The sequence below is a fragment of the Onthophagus taurus genome, chromosome 7 (assembly GCF_036711975.1).
Source record: "Onthophagus taurus isolate NC chromosome 7, IU_Otau_3.0, whole genome shotgun sequence".
Taxonomy (NCBI): Eukaryota; Metazoa; Arthropoda; class Insecta; order Coleoptera; family Scarabaeidae; genus Onthophagus; species Onthophagus taurus.
In genome coordinates, this window is record NC_091972.1 from 32,293,864 (window position 1) to 32,316,488 (window position 22,625).

A 22,625-nucleotide genomic window follows, 5' to 3' on the forward strand; every position below is an offset into this window, starting at 1 on the left:
TAGATGGCGCAATAATAAAATAATAAAATTTTTTTAAATAAGTTATTAATGGATGTATTTACATAAAATATTATACTATAAATATGAATTATCGCAGTGATTTTTGCAATTTATAATATTAAGCTTATTATTAGTGCCTTGAATTTAAAAATAAGTAAAAATAATAGTTTAGTAATAATGTGCATTCTTTTGATTATTTATTATCTATAAATAAATCACATCGTCTAATTGAACCATAAAAAATAGCAATAAAATCTTTTAAAGGCAGTGAAGGTTGTATAGATCATAAAACATCTTTTATCTTAGGCAGTTTTCTTTGGGTGTGAGTGAAGAGTAAATAAATATCTTACGACCTAAATTTACAATAATTAAAAAAAAATAAAAATAACCGTACGAGTGTCATATAAAATATAATCGAATTGTTATAAAGGTTTTGATCTAATTTGGAATAATTTGCCGTTGTTTCTGTGAGATTGCTATACTCCTCAAACTCCTTGAACGTTCAAACAACGAAGGATCGGTGTAAATTGGTTCGCTGGGATCTTCGAAAGGTCCACCAGGTGCTGGTTCGGGACAATCCAGATCATCTTTGGGATAAATATTTGTCCTGTTAAATCCAACAAAAGATTTTTGAAATCCTGACCCAAATATAGATAAACCTGAAAGTGCACTATTTCTGGTTGTTGGGTAAGAAGCTGATAAATGCGGGGAACTTCTATCCACAGCCATATTTTTCTTCATCACCGTCCAATATCTTCGATAAGCACACCCAACGCATAACGAAACTGTGATTAAAATAATTACAAGAGCAAAAACGGCCGATATTAATCCTTGGTATTCGCTTGGGGTGATACAGACACTTTGAAGGAGTGGTTCGGCTTTCCTCGCTTCCATTTGGAGTTCTTCTCGAGATTCAAAAACTTCAATTAATTCTCGAACATGTTCTGGTGATTCTGTTGATTCAGCTTCTTTGCTTTCTTCTTCGATTGATTTTTCAGTTATTGATATAATGGTGTCGTTAGATATTGTTGTATCATCATCGGTAGTTCCATTCATACTAGCCATGGTTTCATTAATTTCTCTTTTTCTTCGACCAAATGAAGGTTCGGTCCTTCCTGAACTTGATGGGCAATAAGCCGGTTGGCAGCCGTCTTTACAAGTTCTTACGTTTGCCTCAAAAATTAAGTAATTAGACTCGGGAATTTTAAATGCGTTAAAATGAGCTTCTAAAGTATCTCCGTTTCTTCCACGATCTAATTCTGGGAAAACGTAACTATCTACCGGGCACCCGTATTTGTCAATTAATTGGACTGATCTTCCTGTATAAGGATCTCTAGCTACGACGTTAGTCGCGAAAATATCTGTGAGGTAATTGTAACCATCTTGAGCTTCTAATCTAAATGTTAATGGATCTCCGACTGCTATAGTTGTTGTTGGTCTTCCTTGATATAATATTAATAACCTTACTTTTGAACTTAATGTATTTTCAGCTGGAAGGTATTCAATTGGAATTGGACTTCCAGAGCTAGAATTAAAAATTGCGAAAAAATAAATTATATTCAAAGAAAAGGAAAGATTTTTTTATTTACCCCGCTCCAATATAACCAGATGTAACAATAGCCTCTCCAGGTCCTCTGAATAAACAGGTTAAATTAAATCGTTTATCCCGATCGGTTTGGACGTTATCCGTGAATTGAACAACAACTATGTTGGTCATTGTATCTCCAAATCTTTGAGTTCCACATTCCGGGTAACCTTGAGCTCCGGAAATTCGTAGTACATTGATGGTTCCTCCGTTTCCTCTGAAGAAACATTTATCATAAAATCCATATGTGTAGATTCTTCCATAAAAGCCTTCTCGTGTTCTTAATGTAAATTCCATTCCGTCTTCGTTGCAAACTTGACTCACTGCAATTATTTATTTTATAATTAATATAATATGGCTGAGGTTTAAATTAAATTCGTAACAGATAAGAATCATAAAATTATGGTTGATCAAACATATTAAGTATATGTTGTAGTCAACAAAACATTTTTTGGCGTCATTGGACATCTCCAGAGAACTTTCATATCTTCCTATTCCTCCCCATCTTCCATGTCATATTGAATCAAAGTACTGTTTTATAATGTTATAAAAGCTAAATCAAATGTTAATCAACGCTTAACCTGACGTTAATCGAATGTTAATATTTAAGTTTTCATCGTAAATCAAAAAGTCTACGTTAGTATCGTTAATAAGCATTATTTGGGATTATATTTAAGAAAAATATGTTTTATAAAACCATTATCGAGCGTTAATCGTGGTATAGCCTAAGTTAGGTGGACTAACTATGATAGCAAGTTTGGTGGCAAGTTTCTACAAACGTTAACTAAGTAGTGCTCTGTTAACTTTAACCGAACTTTAATAAAGTAAAGTGTTGTTAATTACTTTTTGAACTTATGTTAGAACCATCCTAAATAATAACTTTAAATCGGATTATATTCGTTATATTTAATCAAAATGTAATCGGCGATTAACTTGATTTTAATCAAACGTTAATCGGCAGAAAGCGTTATGTGAAGGAAATTGTGTCATGGTGTATAAGTACTGTAGAAGGTAATGTGATTTGAAAACTTTACCCCTAACCTGTGTTGTAGTATGATAGAAGTTGTGACTCCTATTCACAAAGGTAATTCGTATTTTCTATAGTAGTGTTAGTGTGAGTCATTTCATGATAGAAAATATTTTTTTCTGGTAATTTCTAGTGACAAATATTAAAAGAAAGTAGTCTACCAATAGGAAACTACGACTACGCACTGAAGATGCCAGGTGAGATCTTGACGAAACGTCTGCCCCTTTCCAGGGGGAACCAACAGGAAGACCGGATGAAATCTTGGATCGACCACAACAACAAATATTAATAATAATAATAATATTCCTTTATTACCCAACAGGCATAGCCCAAAAAAGGATAACAATATATATTACATAATGTAATAATACAATAATATGTATCATCCACCTCAACAGTTAATCTAAGTGTGTTTTTGGAGTGATTTTACTGTGTTATAGTCCCTGGGGATTAAGAAATATACTTTTGTGTGTTTGGTAAACAAGACTTTTATTACCCTTATAGCAAGTTTGAGAAAAAGTTCTCCTAAAAGTGAAAATAACTCAAGATAGTATATATGTGTGGCCGAGTCAATACAGTCTAATGGCAAGATTACAAGCACAAAGGGCCAATGGTCTTTGGACCAAGGCACGATGCAACTAATCCAGATTAATTTAATTTTTCTCTTCCAAGACCATATGATTGTAAGTTTGGTTAAGTGAAATTTGATCTTATACATTGGATCTACATCTACATGGACATAGGGGGATTTATGAGTTAAAACTCCCCGACTACTTTTTTATGTATTCATTTGGAGCGAAGAGAAAATTAAATTACAAATCAGGTAATGTCGCTTGCTTGAGAATATTTCGGAGCAAGCGACCAATCCGATGGGTAAACATTTATTTGGCGAATATTCTAACTAAGCCATCAGAGCTATAAAGCTGGAAAACGTGAAAGCAATGAAAAATTGTAGAAAACGATAAAACGACATTGGTACATTCGCTACATGTGCCCTGAAGGAAGTTTGTTGTATAGTAGAAACCACGAGAGCTGGCAGTGACAGATCGCTTAAAAATGGTATGAATCAAGATATGGACGTACGACTTAGATTATTTCACCACATACATTTAAATGTAGGTTATGTTAGTAATGGAGGTTATATGTCAAACATTATCAAAGATATTATTTAATGATTTTCCTTTCAAAGAAAACATTTTCGGCTTGTGAAAACACTGACGGATTCATGGCAACGCTCACAAGACGTTTCGATTTGAGGTTATAACTATAGAGTTACATCCCTTAGAAGAAAAGACGTACTTTTTCGACGTGGCCATTTGAATTGTACAGCAGACATATTAAACTAATGCTATCTCTTTCTAACACACATTACTCTCTAGTGGTTTGTGAACTACGTATGCCATTTGTAAGAGCGGAAAATGATGATTTACTGCCAGCTCTTGTGGCGTCTACTATAGTATACTAACTTCGAGAAAAATCAAATGAAAATGAAAGAGTAGGTCGGCCATATAAAACAAAGTTGTCATGCCTTCAGTATCATGGTTGAAGGAACTGGTTACCAATTGGCTAAGATAAATCGAAGCAATTATTCTCCAAGCTGGAATACGACCTACATAAATAAGTGGTCATGGTTGGTATTACGGATTCGTGCGTCGTCAAATGTACATCGCGAACTTCCAAGCAAATCAGTTTACACTGTGCTAAATTGCAAAGAAAAGCAGTTTTTTTCACAATCTGTATATATAGAATATGGATAAAACTGGTTTTTCAACGGTTCCCTAGTTGATTGGATATGTTCACACAAGAAACTTAAAATTTGGTGTAACCCCTTCAATATCAATATCAAAAAATATAAAAATATAAAATGTGATTCTTGTAGATACTATATACTGCTAATTAAAGGTTAAATATTGCTTTTGGAAATCTGGTATTATTGACAGAGGAGCTACACTAATCGTTTGCAAAAGAATATGTACTGCTAACAGAATTTAAGATGTTGTTAATGAAAGAATAGATACTGCCGGCAGAAGACTTGCTGGTGATGGATAAATACCGCTAATGGGCTAGTACTTCTGAGAAAACATTGATAGTGTTGGCAGAAGACCACATATTGCTAATGGTTAGTTAGATACTGTTTACACACAGCTGGCAAAAGTAGCAAATGGTGCTAATAGAAATCTAAATACTGCTTGCAGTAGAGTAGATACTGCTAACAGAATACGAGATACTGCTGGAAGATGTCTAAATATTTCTCAAAGATTTAAAACAGCCAGCAAGAAATCTAATATACTATTTGCGATGTCATTAAAGACTTACAATCAGACTAAAGAAGCGGAACCACAAATATCAGGCCAGAAGAAAAGAAAAATATAATTTTCTGCAAGTACGGGATGGATGAATGGTTTTCTACAATGACACGCGAGTGACGCGCTACATCATATAAAAATAAAGGCTGAAATTGCATCTGCAGATGATCTGGCAGCTAAAGAATTTCCAGCAAAACCGTCTAAGATAATTGAAAAAGGTGGTTACACTCCAGATCATGTATGGAATGCGAACAAAACAGACCTTTTCTGGAAGCTTATGCCAAATGGAACATACGTAGCTAAATTCCAGAAAACTGCCAGTGGGTTTAAGGCAGCCAAAGACCGCGTAACCTTTTTATTTTGCTTTAATGTGTCTGGGGATCGAATGTTAAAACCATGGTGTAAATTTAGATACCGTACCAGTTTACTATTCAGCTAATAAAAAGGCCTGGGTGACTTAAGAAATTTTTAACGAAAGATTTGTCAAACATTTTATCCCAGAAGTGTGGCGCTATATGAGCGATAAAGTTCTTGAATTTAAGGTTCTTCTGATTATAGATACCGCACCTGGTCATCCACACATGGCGAAATATAGCTGGTCACCAAATACTGCGTCCTTGATACAGCCTTTAGACCAAGGAATTATTACAACTTTTAAGATCTATTACGTAAAGCAAACATTTCGGTACATTTTTTTAGATAAATTAACAAATGATAAAAATTTAACGGTCATTGACGGGTGGAAGAAATGTTCAATATATGACTGCATGAAACATGCTGGATTAGCACTATCCGAATTGAGACCATCAATTTTGAACGCATGTTGGAGATTGCTTTGACCAGAATGTGTAAAAAATAAAGATTATGTGCCTTCTAATATGGATCAATACCTTAACATCACAGCCCTAGCTCATGAAATAGGCGGAGAAGGATTTGATGATATATTGTCTGCAGATATCGATGAATTACTATAGAGGATAAAGCACTTACCCATGATGAAATCATTAGTTTAGCGCTTGAGATTCCCAATGTTAAAGAATGTAGTGAAAATGACGAAGAGGTTCCTTCCCTTACCGCAGATGTCAAATGACTACAACTGGCTGCTCATTTTCAGAAGCATGATTCTATCGAGGAGAGATCTACCAAATTTCAACGAATCCTTTTTTACGTGATTTTCTTTTACGCGAATTTATTGGGAACGTTTTTGTCGCGTAAAAACACAATTCAGTGTATTTGCAAAACATATATTAAAAGATGTGATATATCATAAAAGTCTACTATGCCATGTATATTATATCACATAGCTAATAACGTAAGTGTCAAAAGGGCTATCATTATAGTAAAATATTAAAAGGATTCTCTAATCAACTGAATATCAACCTGAACCAAACCAAGCTTTTTGGTTATCATTGGAATGATTTGATGAAGTCAAAAGAAAAGAATTGCCGCGACCCCAAAGATCCCCAATCAAATGACGTGTCTTCATGGTATGATTGAATTCTAGTATCGAACATTTTTTAAACAAATTTTTTTGCAAATAATGTTTAGATTATTTAATAAAAAACATTACATAACAGGAATAGATGCTAAGATTCTTTCTTTTTTATTAAAGCATCGACAAAATCTTAATTATTTTTTTATGTAAGAAGTTTACTTAAGATAGAAAAATTAAATTCTACGTTCCCTAGAGGCAGAGAAAATTTTGTTTTCAAGATGAGTATGCTTTTTGTAATAATTATTAATGTTATGATTCTATATTTACTACGAATTTAAATTTAATACTATCTTCAGCAACATTTTTAAGTAACCGGTTGTGAAATTGATTTACTTAATTCATCCTAACCAAAGATTCATTTCTCATCTGGTAACGCACAAAATTAATTAAATATTTTTGAAACATAAAAATTACCGTCTAAACAATCTCCATCAACCCCTTGTCTTCCTAAAGATCTTTCATAATAATTAAAATTATTAATCGGCTCGAAATATTGTGGATTGTTAATGTCCAAATCTCTTGAATCTCTATCACTGAGTTCACAATTTTCTACTTCACCATCAGAATACGATGGTGGACCTTCCCTATAAAAAAGATTCAAAAATAACTTTCGGATATTTATAACTTAAAAGGTACAAAATAATGTTTACCTATAATTAAATGATCTGCAAATGAAATCTTGACTTTCAATACACGAAAGCTGGCAATCCCTCAAAGAAGGTGTCGTCAACAATCGAACTATAAATTGTTTTCGTATCCTCTGTCGAATGCCCGTTTGTTTAAACTCTTCGCTGTCGCATCTCGTTCCAAATGGGGTTGTTGATGCGATTCCTTCGAATTGATCGTAAATCGGTCCGTCGGGACCTGGAGATATAGGACGTGATGGTCTGTGGTCAAGCGGGACTGGTCTATGGTCAATCGGCGAAACTGGTCTATGGTTTATATCGTTTGTATGTGGTCTTCGGTCACCTGTTAAAGGTCGACGATCTATGAAAGGAGGTCTTCTATCTCCATTTGAAGTCGGTCTTTCTGGGCGTCTATTTGGATAGAATGGATATTTTGGACCTCCGTATTGTCCGTCGCCGTAGTAACTAAATCTGTATCTGAAATAGAATAAAATTAAGGATTTGGTTAAGATAGGATGAAGGAAGAAATCTGATTTGAATAAGATACATTTATTTATTTGGTATTAGGAACATATTTTTCTACCTATTATAATAATCGTCTTCGTATCTTCCTCCTCCTCCCCCTTCACTTGATGGATATCTATTCACGTTTCCGCCGAATCGATCCCCAGGTCGATATCTTCCATCAAATCTATCATATTTATCATCATATCTTCCACCATATTTACTTGACCCATAATCTTCAAAGTCATAGATACTAAATTTTGTGCCACCAGGTTTATACCCATTAGAATCTGGTGGGAAAGGTTTGTATTTTCCTGGTATAAGCCTATCTCGATCTCGGTTACTGGATGGATATCTGTCTCTTCCTCCACTAGATGGTAACCTATCTCCAGGTATATAGCGATCACTTGGATAATAGCGATCGCCCGGAATATATCTGTCGCTTGAAGGATATCTATCCCCTGGAGTATAACGATCTGTCGACGGATACCGATCTCCTGGGATGTAACGATCTGTTGGAGGATATCGATCTCCTGGTAAATATCGGTCACTAGATGGATAACGATCTCCTGGAATATATCGATCGCGTTCTTCATAGATGTAAATACCACCAGGACGTCTTCTATCAAATTTATCATCATAACCAGGTCTGTACGGTATATCAAATCCTCCAAATCTTTCGCCCAAGGGTCGTCTATCAGGGTAATAAGGAGGAACATTAACTTTTCCTGGAGTCGTTGGGTATGGTACGATATCTGGAATTATGTTGGGTGGATAAAATTCATCTGGACCAGGATAATATCTATCATCATAGCCCCCAGGTCTTGGTCTATGTGGGTAAGGATCTCTATCATATCCGCCACTACTTGGTGGATACGGTCTTCCAGGATAATCACCACCACTAGAACTTGGAGGGTAAGGAGTTTTAGGAGGAAGGGGACGTCCTGGACGACCTGGATACATTCCTGGTGGAATTCCTGGCCTATCATGACTTTCCATATCATCTCCAACTACGGAGTCTGTAATAAACTTGATACAATTCGGACAATTTATAACCAGACTGAATCCTTTTTCTCCCTTATGACGAGCAAAAAAGATCCAGTCTGGTTATAATTACTTAAAATTTCTTAGACAACGAATACTCACGCATTAAGTTTTCATAAAAATCATAATCTGCATTGTAGATAATCCTCATACCATCGTGTCTTTGATTGAATCTGCTTAATCTACAGGATCTAAATCTTTCACTATATGCTGCTGATCTACACTGAAAGCTGGGTTGTCTTAAACATTCATCTAAACATTCGTTTAAGGTTTTATCAGAAAGTTCTGATTGATGTTCAGCACTTAATTGACTGTTTCTAAAACGTTGGAATGCTGTATCGGGGCGTTTTCGATTAAATAGATGAGAGGTTACTCTGTTGTCTTGATATTCAGGTCCTCTTGCTACAAATAATAGATAAATGAGTATTTATATAAATAAGGTAAAGATTAAGGTTAAATTAGGTAAGGAAAGAGTAAAAATTTATTACAATACATGTTGGAAATAAAACGATTTATTGAGAGGAAATCAGGATCTTTGTGGTGTACGAATTCTCTGAGATATGAAAAAAGGTGTGGATTGAGGAAGTTGAAGAAATGAAGTTGACAGAAGTAATAAAAGTAAAGATGAGATTAGAGTCAGTCTATTAGAAAATTAAGGGGAGGGGAAATCGAGTGCAAAAGAATGCTGGAAATGGTTAAGATATGTTTGAAATATTGCAGATGGATGAAGAATGCGATAATGTTAGGAAGATACTACAAAATTGACAGCTTACGTTTGTTTTGTTTAGTGTTGTAATAATAATGGATTCAAGATATTTTAATAAGTTCATGTTTATAATATAGTTCATTATGCCCATATAAATCTTTGGCAACGGCTAACTTTTGTTATGAATACAGCAAGGAAAGAATTAACCAGTTAGCATATGAGATTCAAAAGTTGGTACTTAGTATTTTGCTACTATGGTCCTAGAACATCAACAATGTAGTGCTATCAATGTCCTGAGATTTGATATTATGCTTCAGAAAAATCGACAGCTCTGGTTCGACAGCAAATCGAAAACGTTTCCGGACATCAGAGTAGCCAGAAACCGTTAATAATGTTCCTCTTATATAGAGGTTTGAAGAATAAGTCCATAAAATTAGAAAGCTTTCGCGTCTTGTTGATGCCTGTAAGACAATATAAAATACACTTGATAGTGTCAACAGATTTCCCAAATTTGGGTTCCAACTCATATCGACGTAGCTGGGAAGTAGTGGGTACCAATTGACATGTTATTTGCAACGGTTAAACGAAGAATTGAACAATGAGTGACGAAAAGTATTTACCTGCTATAGAATTAGTTTTCAGACATGAAATGTTTAACGAGGTTCGTTAAATTCCACGGTCACAGCTAAGAATGCATTCATTATAAGTTAAAAATGAGTGAGCTTATTTATGTTATTATCGTTTAAGGACGCATCTTGAGTACGGACTATGCTTCTTCACTGGGTAAAATCCTTTAACTGTACAATGAATTTTAATATGATTCAGGGTGTAAAAGAACTTATTACTGCTTAACTGAGTAAGATTATATGTATATAGATGAGCAAGCTCTTGTCAGATCTTAAGGGATGGAATTTATTTTGAGAAGTAATATAAATCGAAGTGGCTATTTTGGTCAACAGTATGGAAGTACAAAATGGGGTTGCGTGTTAATGCTGTAAAAAGACGAACTTTTTAGTCAGGACAGTCTATGATAAGACATCAATTATATACATGAAGCATACATCAGCCTGCAATTATACAAAATGGATAAATTCACATCCGGTATCAAGAATTCATGACATAATGTATGCCATTGGTGAAACACAGTGGTTACTAACAAAAACATTACTGCCAAGTGGAGATGAGTATAAAAGATACAGAGAAAACGACATTTACTTCATGTATTGAACTTGGGCGGATTAGTCTAGAGTTAAGGTAATATCGACAATCGAGCAAGTCAGTGCCGCGTAAGTACTCACTTATTCAAGATAATGGAGACCGGTTAAGATTAAATTCATTGTTTGCGAAGAAACATGATATCATCTATATATGGAGAGAAGCCACGGCTATTGAAAAGGATCGAAACGTGTTACCACGACCAAATTTACTACACATTACAAAATAATACTTGTGATTACTACCTATCTCAAATCTGCATAGTGCCAAATTAATGTGAACGAGACAGATCGCGATCAAACAACCTTAACCGTCATCATTTCTTTGAACGTATGATGAACAAGTAGCGAGTGGTTTGGGAGATGGAAATTTATTACTGCTAGTAAATTGTACGAATTGATTATTTTATGGCAAAGGTACATTATTAACACGTATAGACTCTGGAACCCCAGATGGAATGAAGAAACCTTAAGGAATGCCCATGATTTCTGCAAACTAGCACTTGAGGCCACTGCTTTATTTAAAATTTAGCCCATGTGTCCAAGCTATGAATGTATGACAAACAAATCCGCCAAGAAGGAATAGAAGCACGGACAACAAAAGTCGTTGAAATCTTTAAGCAACTTTTAAGTTTAGATAAGATAGTTCCTATTTTGAAATAGAAGTAAGCTGGAAGCCATACGTGATACATATACATAGATGGCAGTGGTTATGCTCTTGACGCTACATCAATGGAAAAAAGAAGCACAAAGACTACTGAATAATGCTAAAAACAAGTATGCTATTAATAATGGAGTGAGAAGCAGTTACTGTTATTTGGACATTGAATCGTTTTTGAGGTTAAGTTTTCATCATTTTGGCACATTGATCATTTGAAAATACACACAAAGAATAAAGTACAAACCCAAACTTGGCGTCGATAGATAGCTTCGAACATCGTAGTGCGTTTTATATCGTTACAAGCAGGAGGATGAAAATAAAGATGCAACACTCGTTAGTATGATGTTTGTCAGTAGAATAACCGACTGAAGTAACTGTACAGAAATTCGATGTTATGTTACCACTCATATTAGCAAATGTATAAAGCAGTCAAAGGTTGTGTCAAAAAGGTATAAGGGTCAAAGGTATAAAGCAATTAATCCCACAACATGCTAGTTATCTGCTGGTTTTGACGTATTTATATCTACATGGTAGAATACATTATCTAAATAAGTAGAATAGAAATTACCTACTGTGATAAAATTCTACTTAATATCATATCATGAAGTATAACGTGGCATAATTTGATATGGCGGAAATAAAAGTAGATATTAGATACAATGGCTGGTTATACTGGTGGGAGAAAACGTGACACCTGTATTGAGCACTTATTTGCAATCTGCTAAAGACTGGTAAAGATTCTATGGGATGGACGAAACATCCATGAGCAACAACAAGATCATCAAAAGATATTTATAGTGATGCTCATAAAATAAGACTTCCAGAATTTCAGGTTAGAGGTAAAGTTGATCTAGCATATGCTTAGTAGTGCTGGCAAACAAATATCATTACAAAATCATTAGTTGTACAAGTTTTCTAATTTGCAGCTCAGAGCAGCTAGTACCATTTGCAGGCCTTGAAGCCTTGACATTATATTGTACCAACTCATCTCCAAGTCCCGCCACTTAAAAGTGGTTGATCTAGAAAGATAATTGCTAATTACTCGTTAGGACGTCGTCGGAACTACAAAAAAAGGTTATGGCGATAAAAGTCCTCTGTTCTGGTATTTGGAGAAGGTACAGCTTCGCTATTGAATGATAGTCTAACAACTACATCGAAATAAATAACATACAGAATGTCCAACTAAACAGAATTCATTGTAATAAATTCTTGATAAACGTTTATTAATACAAACGTATTTGAAAACTAGTATTATACTATTGGAATTGGAAGTATAAAAGAAGTACTAAGATTTTGTTTATAGAATAAGAAATGCTGTATCGCCCATGATATCGAGTAGTAATTAGTTATCTCAAAATACTTTAAAGTTGTCTAATCAATGAATTAAAGATTGATGTAAAATAGATACATAATTAATAATATTAAGATAAATTGTAAGTATTAAATAAATTTTAAAATAACTTACGACTGTCTAAACAAGCAAAATCATAAAAATGATGTGTAGGACTCTCACTTGTATCAATATCATTACTTTGCGAAATGGAATCTTCTTCCGACAGTGTACATTGTTGTGTTCTTTCGTCGTATTCAACAGATCGACAAAAATATTTTTCTGCTCTTATACACATCGATTGACACTCTTCTAATGTTATATTACTGAAGTGATCAACTTCAAATGGACCACGAAGTTGTTTCTTTTCTTCTTTAATAAAAACTGCTAATCCTTCACAACGTTTTTCCGCAGTTAAACAAGTGTTTTCTAAATAATCCGAAGTAGGACTATCTTTCAGCTTTTCCGGGTGAGTTCTTCTCGTGAATCTTGTTAAGGAACAAGTTCTTGTTGAGGAATCAAAGGATGCCGATCGACAAACGAAGCTAATCTCACCAAGACATTTATCTTCGCATTCGCTCCGATTAGAAACCATGACGTTTTTGATATCCGATGCGTCTAGCATTAATTTTTTGCGAGGGTGCCGCTCAAAAATGTATTTCCGATTTGGACAATCTACATCGGGTTTTCTCGCGGTGATGCAAATTTCCGAAAAGTGAACTGTGTTGGGTACAAACATTAATATTCCTATTCCTTCGGGAGCTGCCTGTTCGTTAGCTAAATAACAACTTGATTCTTCGTATTCAGGTTCTCCATTATACATAGCTATTCTACTTCCGGGTTGGAAATCGAAAGATTTACAATTTCTTACTATGTTGTTTGAGGCGCGATCTCTTAAACATAATTCTTGACATTTTTCTAAAACCATAAACGGGGGACTTGCATCTTTTATTATATCATTGTCGAATCCTTGAAGTTGAATATTTGGTAGTCTTTCGTACCATATTTTTCCGCTCATTGATCCTGATCCACATGATATTTGAGCTAAAAAAATTTTTTTTGTTATTAAGCGGAGGGTTTTTTAAGATTATTACCTCTGGTCATCATTTTCAAAACTGTTAAAACGGTAATAGCCTGCACCATGCTGGGTACGTATGGGTAATTTTTCATTTTGAAATTAACACTCTTTCCCAATTAAGAAACGCTCGCAATACATAGCACCTAAAACCTAAATATATCTTTTTAATGATTAGAAAAATTTTTTAAATTGAAAGTACACGTGCGTGAAAAAACACGGGTCACGAACAAAGGACAATGAAAAAAAGGGTGATTACGTAATTGATGCGTTTCCCATGAAGAATACAAGATGTTACAATGTCGATTGATTTTTTATGGTTGAATTGGAGCGGTATTTTTTTATTGTTTTGTAACGAAATAGATCGGTGTTGCCGAAATTTCACGTGAGAAGAACGCCGTGTGCGTTTAAAATTATGGCACACGTTAAATGGATATACCGGAAGTGAACATCCTGGTCGTAACAGGCTCAGGGCTTTATCTGGCGATCGGTCACGGTTAAACCATGCAGAACGCCCAATGACACTCCGGACTTTGATCATTTTAATTTCTATATAGTCGTTTAATCATCTGTATAAGATAAATATGTGATACTTTTCCTTGTTGTTATCGATTGTGCAAAGATAAAGGAATTGTTATAAAGTGGGTTCATTTTAAGTGTTAAAACTAAAGTAACATTTGACCTAATTTTTTATTTTTGGTTATCTAAATGGTATTATCTCGTTTCAAACGAGTACACACCATTACATTGCGATTTATGTCAAGAGCGGACCATTTTAGATTATTTTATTAACTTGGGATCAAATCAAATACAATTTTTATGTGGAAACTATTTTTTATTAATGAGGAATAAAGTACCTAATTTGTTTTTATTTGGACAAAAAAAAGTTACAATAATAATGTTTGTATTGTTCACTTATAAAATAAGTATTTATTGATTAAAGTTTGAAATAAAGTTGTTATCTATAGGTGGAAATTTTAATATGTTTAGTTTTAGATATCTATTTACGTCACATTACTAAAAATACTTTAAATGTGATTTAAAGTTAAAAAACAATAATAAATAAAATTGTACTAAAAATTAATAGGTACTTAAAGTTCATTGTTGGTCTGTATTTTTAAAGATTAAAACGAATCAACACCATTGTGAGATGTTGAGAACAATTTTGTTTATTATGAATGCTTTATAACAAGTTGAAGTTAAACACACTCCTCTTATTGTGTTTCTAATTATAGAAATAATCTTCCTCAATACACCACATTGTTCACCTGGTTTATTTTATTTTTTTTCTCATTTTTTGTTGAGATGACTTTAAGATTTTAACAATTTGCATTTGAAAAATGACCCAAAAATAACCTTCTTTCTACTAAGAAAAGATACTTTCTTTCTTTAGTTCGATTTTTAAGTTCGATTTGTAAACTTCAAATGATTTTACTAGGAATTAAGAAGGTAAAAAGGGGCAAATAGAAAACTAGAATTATTAATTATTCTTTAATTTCGACTTAAGTTCTTTAAGATTAATAAAAAAAAATTCTTTTTTCAGATGTCATTATTACGCACAATCGCGGCGCGTGTGTTCAATCGAAGTGCCAAAGTGTTAACGGGAGGTCAAAAATCTCTTTTTCATCATCTCTCCTGGCATCATGAAACCCCCGAAGAAACCGACGAGAGGTACGTAATAATTTAAAAAGATTTTTCAAAGATTTAACTTAATTATCAATTTTCTTTTGTGTGATTTGCGTTAATTTTACGGAACCGTTTGTCACCACGTATTGTTTTGCGTGCCTTGGAAATTGTTGAAGCGTGCATGTAAAATGAGTTTGTTCACTCTAACGTAAACTCAACGTTATATACATAAATATATGTCCTTGTACATTTACTGTTGGAGATAACGTTACCGTTTGGACAAAAGGTGTTGGTCGTGCAATATCGATGTGCTAAAGTCTAAACTTTAACAAAACGAGTATGAACTGTGTGATAAATTTTGATTATTTGAAAAATGATTGAGTGTAAAAGAGATAAAGAGAAATATTCAACCATAAGTTGTGAAATGTATGAAACTTGTTAGTTTGAATATTTAAAAAATGCAATAAATGTTTAATCAATTTATTTAATTCTTGAATCAATACAACATATTTCATCCAATTTATAAATTTACATCAAGTTAACCACATAAATTATACCTTTAAACTTCGCGTTTACTCTCTTAATTAACATTTATTAGCAAACACTTTTTAGAAAACGATTTTCCTATCGATACACGCATCCTTACACGTAATAAGTGACTGTTAGTGACATCGTAGTAACCAAATTGTTTTTTAAACTTTTTAAAACAACTTTAATCATTTATTTAAATATTTTGCCTCCTATTTCCAGGAAACACTTTTTTTGTTAATTTATTTTAATTAGCACAACTAAATTTGGGTTTAATAATTATAATATACTTATAATTGAATAAAGAATACTCATTTCAGATACATAAAGTTTTTTGATCGTTCTGATATCGATGGTTGGGATTTGCGTCAAGGTATGACCGATTTGCTCGGTTACGATAATGTTCCTGATCCAAAGATTATCATTGCAATTATGTACGCTTGTAGACGTGTTAACGACTACGCATTAGCCGTACGTTTTATTGAAGCGGTTAAGAACAAAGCCGGGGGAAGATGTGCCCAAATTTATCCTTACATAATCCAAGAGATTGGTCCTGTTATTTGCGAGCTAGGAATCGATACTCCAGAAGTTCTTGGTTATGATAAACCGGAATTATATTTACAGGATATTTATGATATTCATTAAAATCAAAACGATTCCCGTTAAATAATTATTATATAATTTTGAGTTAAATAAAAGAATTTATATTGTTGAAGTTGAATTTTTGAAACAAATTGTGAATTTGTGCTACATTGGTACATTACAAAGTGCTGATTAAACGTTGATTTAAACTTACAAGTACTTTACAGTGTAACCACAATCACCCACGAACACCTACTGATAGTTGGTCCAACGGGCTGCTGGTACTGGATAGTTTCAATGTTCATATAGCTCCGGATGCGCTTTTGTTCTTATTTCCGGGAAAGCACATCGCGTTCAGGTCATTGGATGGTCATTGCTCAGTCATGCCATCTCACACCTGCCGCATACAAATATCAAATTGGCGTGATATGCCCACCATTTGAAACGATTTATACTGCGAAGGTCATTTTTGCAACCAACATTTTGTACAATTTTATTGTACATCTTTGATAATCATTGGTCTAATGTCGCTTTAAGACAACATCGAATCTTAAGGCTTGAATTTTCTTTTGATTAAAACAACTGTTATTAGAGGCAACTCTTAACAATTTATTTTTAAAATGTCTTAAAGATTACTTTATTTAATTCTTTAAGTTAATATGGAAAAAATTTTGTTGTTTGTTGGTTCTTTACTAATTGTTTCGAAAATGAGTTTTTTTTTTACCATTGTCGGGCAAATGGGTCTAAACTGGATTAATAATAAACCAAAGACAAAAAACATGTTTTATTCAAAATAAAATATATCCATCAAATATTTAATCAGACTGTGAAAAATATTTGGTTGGAATAAATACCATATACAAAAGTTTTTAAAAATCGTTTTTATATCAACCAAGCAAGAAGGTTTACATCAAGAAGGTGTTTTTATTATTTTTTAATTACTCATGTCAGACACTCTAATCTAAGAAAATAAATATACATGCTTTTCACACCTTTTTGTTATTGGTGAAATGGCTCACGTATTGTTTGAATACGTGTGTCACAGATGCGTTTTTCTGGAAAATTTTTAAATACCAAAAAGATGAATTCCGAACAAATTTCATCATATATTATTATCTCTTATTCTATAAAGAAAATTTACTAATAAATACATTAAAAATGCAGATGCATTCACCTGAGTGATGTAGCTCAGATTTATCTAATAATTGGAGATGGTAAGTCTATTAAACTGCTTTTTGGTAAAGTGGCTAAAGTACTATAAAATAATAAGTAAAGGTTTCTTTAGTATTAATGTATTATACAGAAAACCTACAGAAAGTTAGGCTGCCAAGGCAGTGCTTGAAATATTACAAAACAATAAGTAAGGGTTGCTATACATTATAAATGAATTATCAATAGTTGAGCAAACCGAGTTGCCGAAGAGGTAGCTCAAGAATTACAAAGCAATAAGACAAAGTTTTTATAATTTTGGGCTTAAGATACATATTTTTGTTTTTTCTAATTTTTCAACTGTTCTAATGATGTACAACTTAATATGCATGTTTCTATAAAGAAATAATAATTTATCTTTTTTACGTATTGTTAACACTTAAGAAGTCAGATCAATATAATATGTGCGAATGGACAGGAAGATAAAAATTTATAAAACTTACGTAACATACGGAATAGAGACACGAGAATATATGAGTAAAACTAAGTTGCAAACTATCCTGGGTAAGACTGGATAAGAAATATAGGGAACATCAGGGAACCATGTGATATACTAGATATGACAAGATGGGGAAGACAAAAAATCTGCCAGTGCAGATAAAGAAGCTGCTTTAAGATATCCGAAGGAATTAAAAGAAATAGTGTAGTAGAATAAAATGTAATAAATTACAGCAACTCTGTAACCGTTTAATGTTGGGTCGGTAACTTAAATTGTTGATCAGAACATTAGAACGGTTTTCTAACCTTGTTATGTATTTGAAACTCTGGTGGACAATTACTTCTTTCACTGTTGGCATTTGAAGACATTTCTGAATTACATGATTAATTACGTACCATAGCGTCTGACAGATTTGACGAAGTATTTTGGATAGACATCGTTGGAGTTACAAGATATTTATTCCTATCAAGATATTATTGTTTCCTATAGTTGTATACCATATTTCCAGACTGGTCTCAGTATGGTGTTATAGATTCTAAGTTTATTTTCACCACTTGGCAAACTTTTTTGATCATATAACAATATATTTTCCTGTATAGCATTCTCATAGTATAGCAAACTTTTCTGCCATATATGCTTGCTGCAAGTGAGACGACTGTCCGAATATATTCCTCAGTACCTGACATAACTTTCTATCGGTATTGGAATGTTGTTAAGATTTATTGATGGACATTTACCTCTCCTAAGAGTGAATGTAATATGTGTGGATTTGGCACTATTGTTGTATATTGACCGTTGAATTAGTAACAGGAAGAAAGGTCCGAGTTGTATAATAGCTACAGGGTAGGCAAAAGTATATTTCCTTATTCCTAATCTAATTGCAGTACTTATATTGAGTTCTAAAGTTAAACTGGTAATCTGGTATTAACTTCTTTCTGAACTTCTGTAAATAAAATGCGGATTAAACTAATTTCACGTGAAAAAGGTTTCTTTAGTATTAATGTAGGTATTATCAAAATCTAAGGCAGTTTTACTGCCCAGACAGTGATTAATGTATTATAAAACTATAAGTCAGAGTTTTTATGCAATATTAATGGATTATCAAGAGCCGAGACAGCTTAGGAATTACAAAGACGCAAAACAAGTGCCGATGTAGCCGTGCTGCCGAGGTAGTGGCACCAGTATTACAAAGTAATAATGAAACGTTGCTGTTCAGTATTTGTGTATCACTATAAGGCAGTGCTTGAAATATTACAAAACAATAAGTAAGGGTTGCTATACATTATAAATGAATTATCAATAGCTGAGCAAACCGAGTTGCCGAAGAGGTAGCTCAAGAATTACAAAGCAATAAGACAAAGTTTTTATAATTTGGGGCTTAAGGTACATATTTTTGTTTTTTCTAATGGACCGTAGCAGATCATGACTTTGTAAAAAAGATAATTTTTTAACTGTTCTAATGATGTACAACTTAATATGCATGTTTCTATAAAGAAATAATAATTTATTTCTTTGACGTATTGTTCAAGCAAAATACTAACGAAAAATGCACATCTCTTTAACCCTTTCGGGACCAAGCCAGATTTGGTAACTGTACATCAGGAATCGGTATCAACGGCGATGCGTTAAGAACCGTTTGTGCGGTTCTGGACCTGTGGTTCTTACTGAATCCACATATAGTATATGATCAGACAACAACTCTTTTTCTAACAAAATTTATTAAACCATAAATATGTCGCAGTTAAATAATATACCTCCTCAGCATGGTAGTAATGATACATTTACCTCTCAGGAAGGTGTCCTGTAAAGTAAGAAGAGAAGAATATCAAGAATATTTGAAAGCCACGAAGGTCTACGACACGGAGATGGGTTGTCAAGACTGCTTTTTAACATTGTTATGGAAAACGTAATACGAGATGCAGGACTCTGAACGTTGGAACGATGTTCAACAAGTCAACGCAGGTCTACGCATTCGCCGATGACAGATGTTATAGGGAGAATAGAAAACGAGGCGAAGGAGCCCTTTACAATATTGAAAAAGCGGAGAAAATAGGCTTAAAGGTAAAATTTACAAAGACCAAGTATTTTTACAATTTAGGGCTGATAAGAGCATAACCCAAGCCAACAAATATTTCCATGGATTTAAAAACAACTTCACATCTAAGAAAAATCAAATTTGTCCTATACAAGACTTTAATACGACCAGTACTGGCTATGGGTTGGAAATATGGACCTTAGTGCAGAAATACCAAGAGGCATCAAAGCGATTCGAGGAGAAAGTTCTTAAAAGAATATATGGCGCTGTTAATGACAACGGTGTTTGGCGTTGTTAATAGTTTAATTTATTAAAGTGTAAAGGTTGAGATGGATTGGCCATGTAGTTAGAATGAACATAAAAAGTACCACAAGAATCACCTTTGATTGCCGTGGACCTGTGAGAAAAAGATCGGTTGGGAAGTCAAAGAGACGATTTGTGGACGATGTGGAGGACAACCTAAGAAGGCTAAAGGTCAAAGGTTTGTGCAGATTAATAATTGCATGTTTATAAAAATTACAAGGTATTAAAATTAAGGGCTTTTGTCACTCAATTTACCTTCTTTAACTATTATAAAATTCATACAAAAAGGAATATTTTGTAATGGAGGCCCAGGAATTATAAATGCTTTGTTGATATGACGAAGACCTTCGTAGAGTACGCCTAAAAGACATTTTGAGATAACTAATTGAGAAAGAAACGCCAGCCGACATTGTAAAAGTAGTCCAAATCCTAACACAGATAACATGACAAATATATAAACACTAGTCAGAATTTGTCTGTTTAACCTAATAAATGACAAAATTATAAAGTCGTCGTTGAATTTGGGCTGTGGAACCAGGAAGGATAAAGTCAGTATGATCTGCTATGCAGGTGATGTATTCATGGCAAGAACTTGTTGTCTTTCCAGATCATCTTCCATCTGCAATGACAGCTCTTTAAATTCTATCAAGTAAGCCAACTAGTCAACATGAATATATCCATCGATAAAACAAAAATTTTGTGATAAACGCTGAATATCTCCAGCAGTCATGGTCCAGAAAAACACTTAAGAAGTGAGATGAACATATACGAATGGACAGCAAGATAAGAATTTATAAAACTTACGTAACATCGACATACGTAATAGAGACACGAGAATATATGAGTAAAACTAAGTTGCGAACTATCCTGGGTGAGACTGTATAAGAAATATAGGGAACATCAGGGAACCATGTGATATACTAGATATGACAAAACGGGGAAGACAAAAAATCTGCCAGTGAAGATAAAGAAGCTGCTTTAACATATTCGAAGGAATTAAAAGAAATAGTGTAGTAGAATAAAATGTAATAAATCACAGCGTAACCACACGAAGTGGCTCGTCACTTGCATTATTTATTTTATGTGTTGTATTTTCCTATTCTTTTTGACACTAAGATCTTGATGACAAGTCTAACGGGTCTAACCTCTGCAACCATTCTGGTGGGTCGGTAACTTAAATTGTTGATCAGAACATTAGAACGGTTTTCTAACCTTGTTACGTATTTGAAACTCTGGTGGACAATTACTTCTTTCACTGTGGGCATTTGAAGACATTTATGGAATACATGATTAATTACGTACCTTAGTGTCTGACAGATTTGACGAAGTATTTTGGATAGAAATCGTTGCAGTTACAAGATATTTGATTCTCTAGCAGTTCCCTATAGTTGTATACCATATTCCCAGATTGGTCTCAGTGTGGTGTTGAAGATTCTAAGTTTATTTTCACGACTTAGGCAAACTTTTTTGATCATATAACAATATATTTTCTTGTATAGCATTCTCATAGTATAGCAATTTCTGCCATACCTATATGCTTACTGCAAGTGACTTAACTTTCTATCGGTAGCGGAATGTTGTTAAGATTTATTGATGGACCTCTACCTCTCGTAAGAGTGAATGTAATATGCGTGGATTTGGCACTATTGTTGTATAATGACCGTTGAATTAGTAACAGGAAGAAAGGTCCGAGTTGTATAATAGCTACAGGGTAGGCAAAAATATATTTCCTCATTCCTGATCCAATTGCAGTACTTATATTGAGTTCTAAAGCCAAACTGGTAATCTGGTATTAACTTTTTTCTTAACTTCTGTATAGTATCCCGCTGATTACTCTACAAAACCTTTTTCAATACCGTCAAGAGCACCAGTAAATTACTAATGGGCCTATATGACGTTAGTTGGGTCTGTATTCGTTTTCAGGATCGTAATTATTTATGATACCTTCCATTGCAAGGGAAATTATCCTACTATAACCCTAGCACTAAAGATATGAAGAATTATCAGGTAATCGGTGTTCTTCATACTCCTTAAAGACCTTAAAAACATTTACTTTTACCAATTGACTTCTTATCCAAGTCTTTCTTCGTTTTTCTTTATTATAGCCATATTTGTGGATATTTGCTGATTTAATATTGATCTTATATAATACCTCATCCAACTAGCCTTTGTAACATAAACGAAAATGTACAAGTTTGTTTTTTTCCGCCAATTACGACATCGTTGATCTAATTAATGGATTAAGTGTTTGGTTTGATGAAGTTTACTTTGTTTAATCTTAAGTCAATCTTAAGATTAAACAAATTAATCTTAATGATTAAGTTTAACGT

General features: G+C 33.5%; 2 protein-coding genes across 7 annotated transcripts in view; one reads left to right on the forward strand and one right to left on the reverse strand.

The window, feature by feature from the left end:
- Positions 1–22,625, forward strand: part of LOC111416776 (Farnesyl pyrophosphate synthase) — a 69,819-nt gene that overhangs the window by 406 nt on the left and 46,788 nt on the right. For 2 of the 4 annotated variants that reach the window (XM_071197961.1, XM_071197960.1), the window contains exons 1-2: positions 14,984–15,022; positions 15,117–15,244. In XM_071197961.1, coding sequence (XP_071054062.1) covers positions 14,999–15,022; positions 15,117–15,244 — 152 coding nt within the window. In that variant the 5' untranslated portion in view covers positions 14,984–14,998. Of the gene's footprint in view, positions 1–14,983; positions 15,023–15,116; positions 15,245–22,625 lie in introns of those variants that run through there. The other 2 variants (XM_023048877.2, XM_071197962.1) reach the window with 1 other exon arrangement.
- LOC111416774 (no mechanoreceptor potential A) lies at positions 176–16,620 on the reverse strand. Of its 3 annotated transcripts, none has more exons than XM_023048873.2 (9): positions 16,524–16,620; positions 13,593–13,726; positions 12,634–13,542; positions 8,690–8,989; positions 7,623–8,553; positions 7,064–7,516; positions 6,828–6,997; positions 1,590–1,908; positions 176–1,525 (listed from the first exon to the last, which is right to left on the reverse strand). In XM_023048873.2, exons 2-9 carry the CDS (start codon positions 13,666–13,668, stop codon positions 439–441), a joined length of 4,245 nt encoding a protein of 1,414 aa, XP_022904641.2. In that variant the 5' UTR covers positions 13,669–13,726; positions 16,524–16,620; the 3' UTR covers positions 176–438. The 3 variants fall into 3 exon arrangements, with proteins under 3 accessions (XP_022904641.2, XP_022904639.2, XP_022904640.2); XM_023048871.2 differs by having other exon boundaries at positions 7,623–8,562; XM_023048872.2 differs by lacking the exon at positions 16,524–16,620 and adding an exon at positions 13,833–14,108 and having other exon boundaries at positions 7,623–8,562.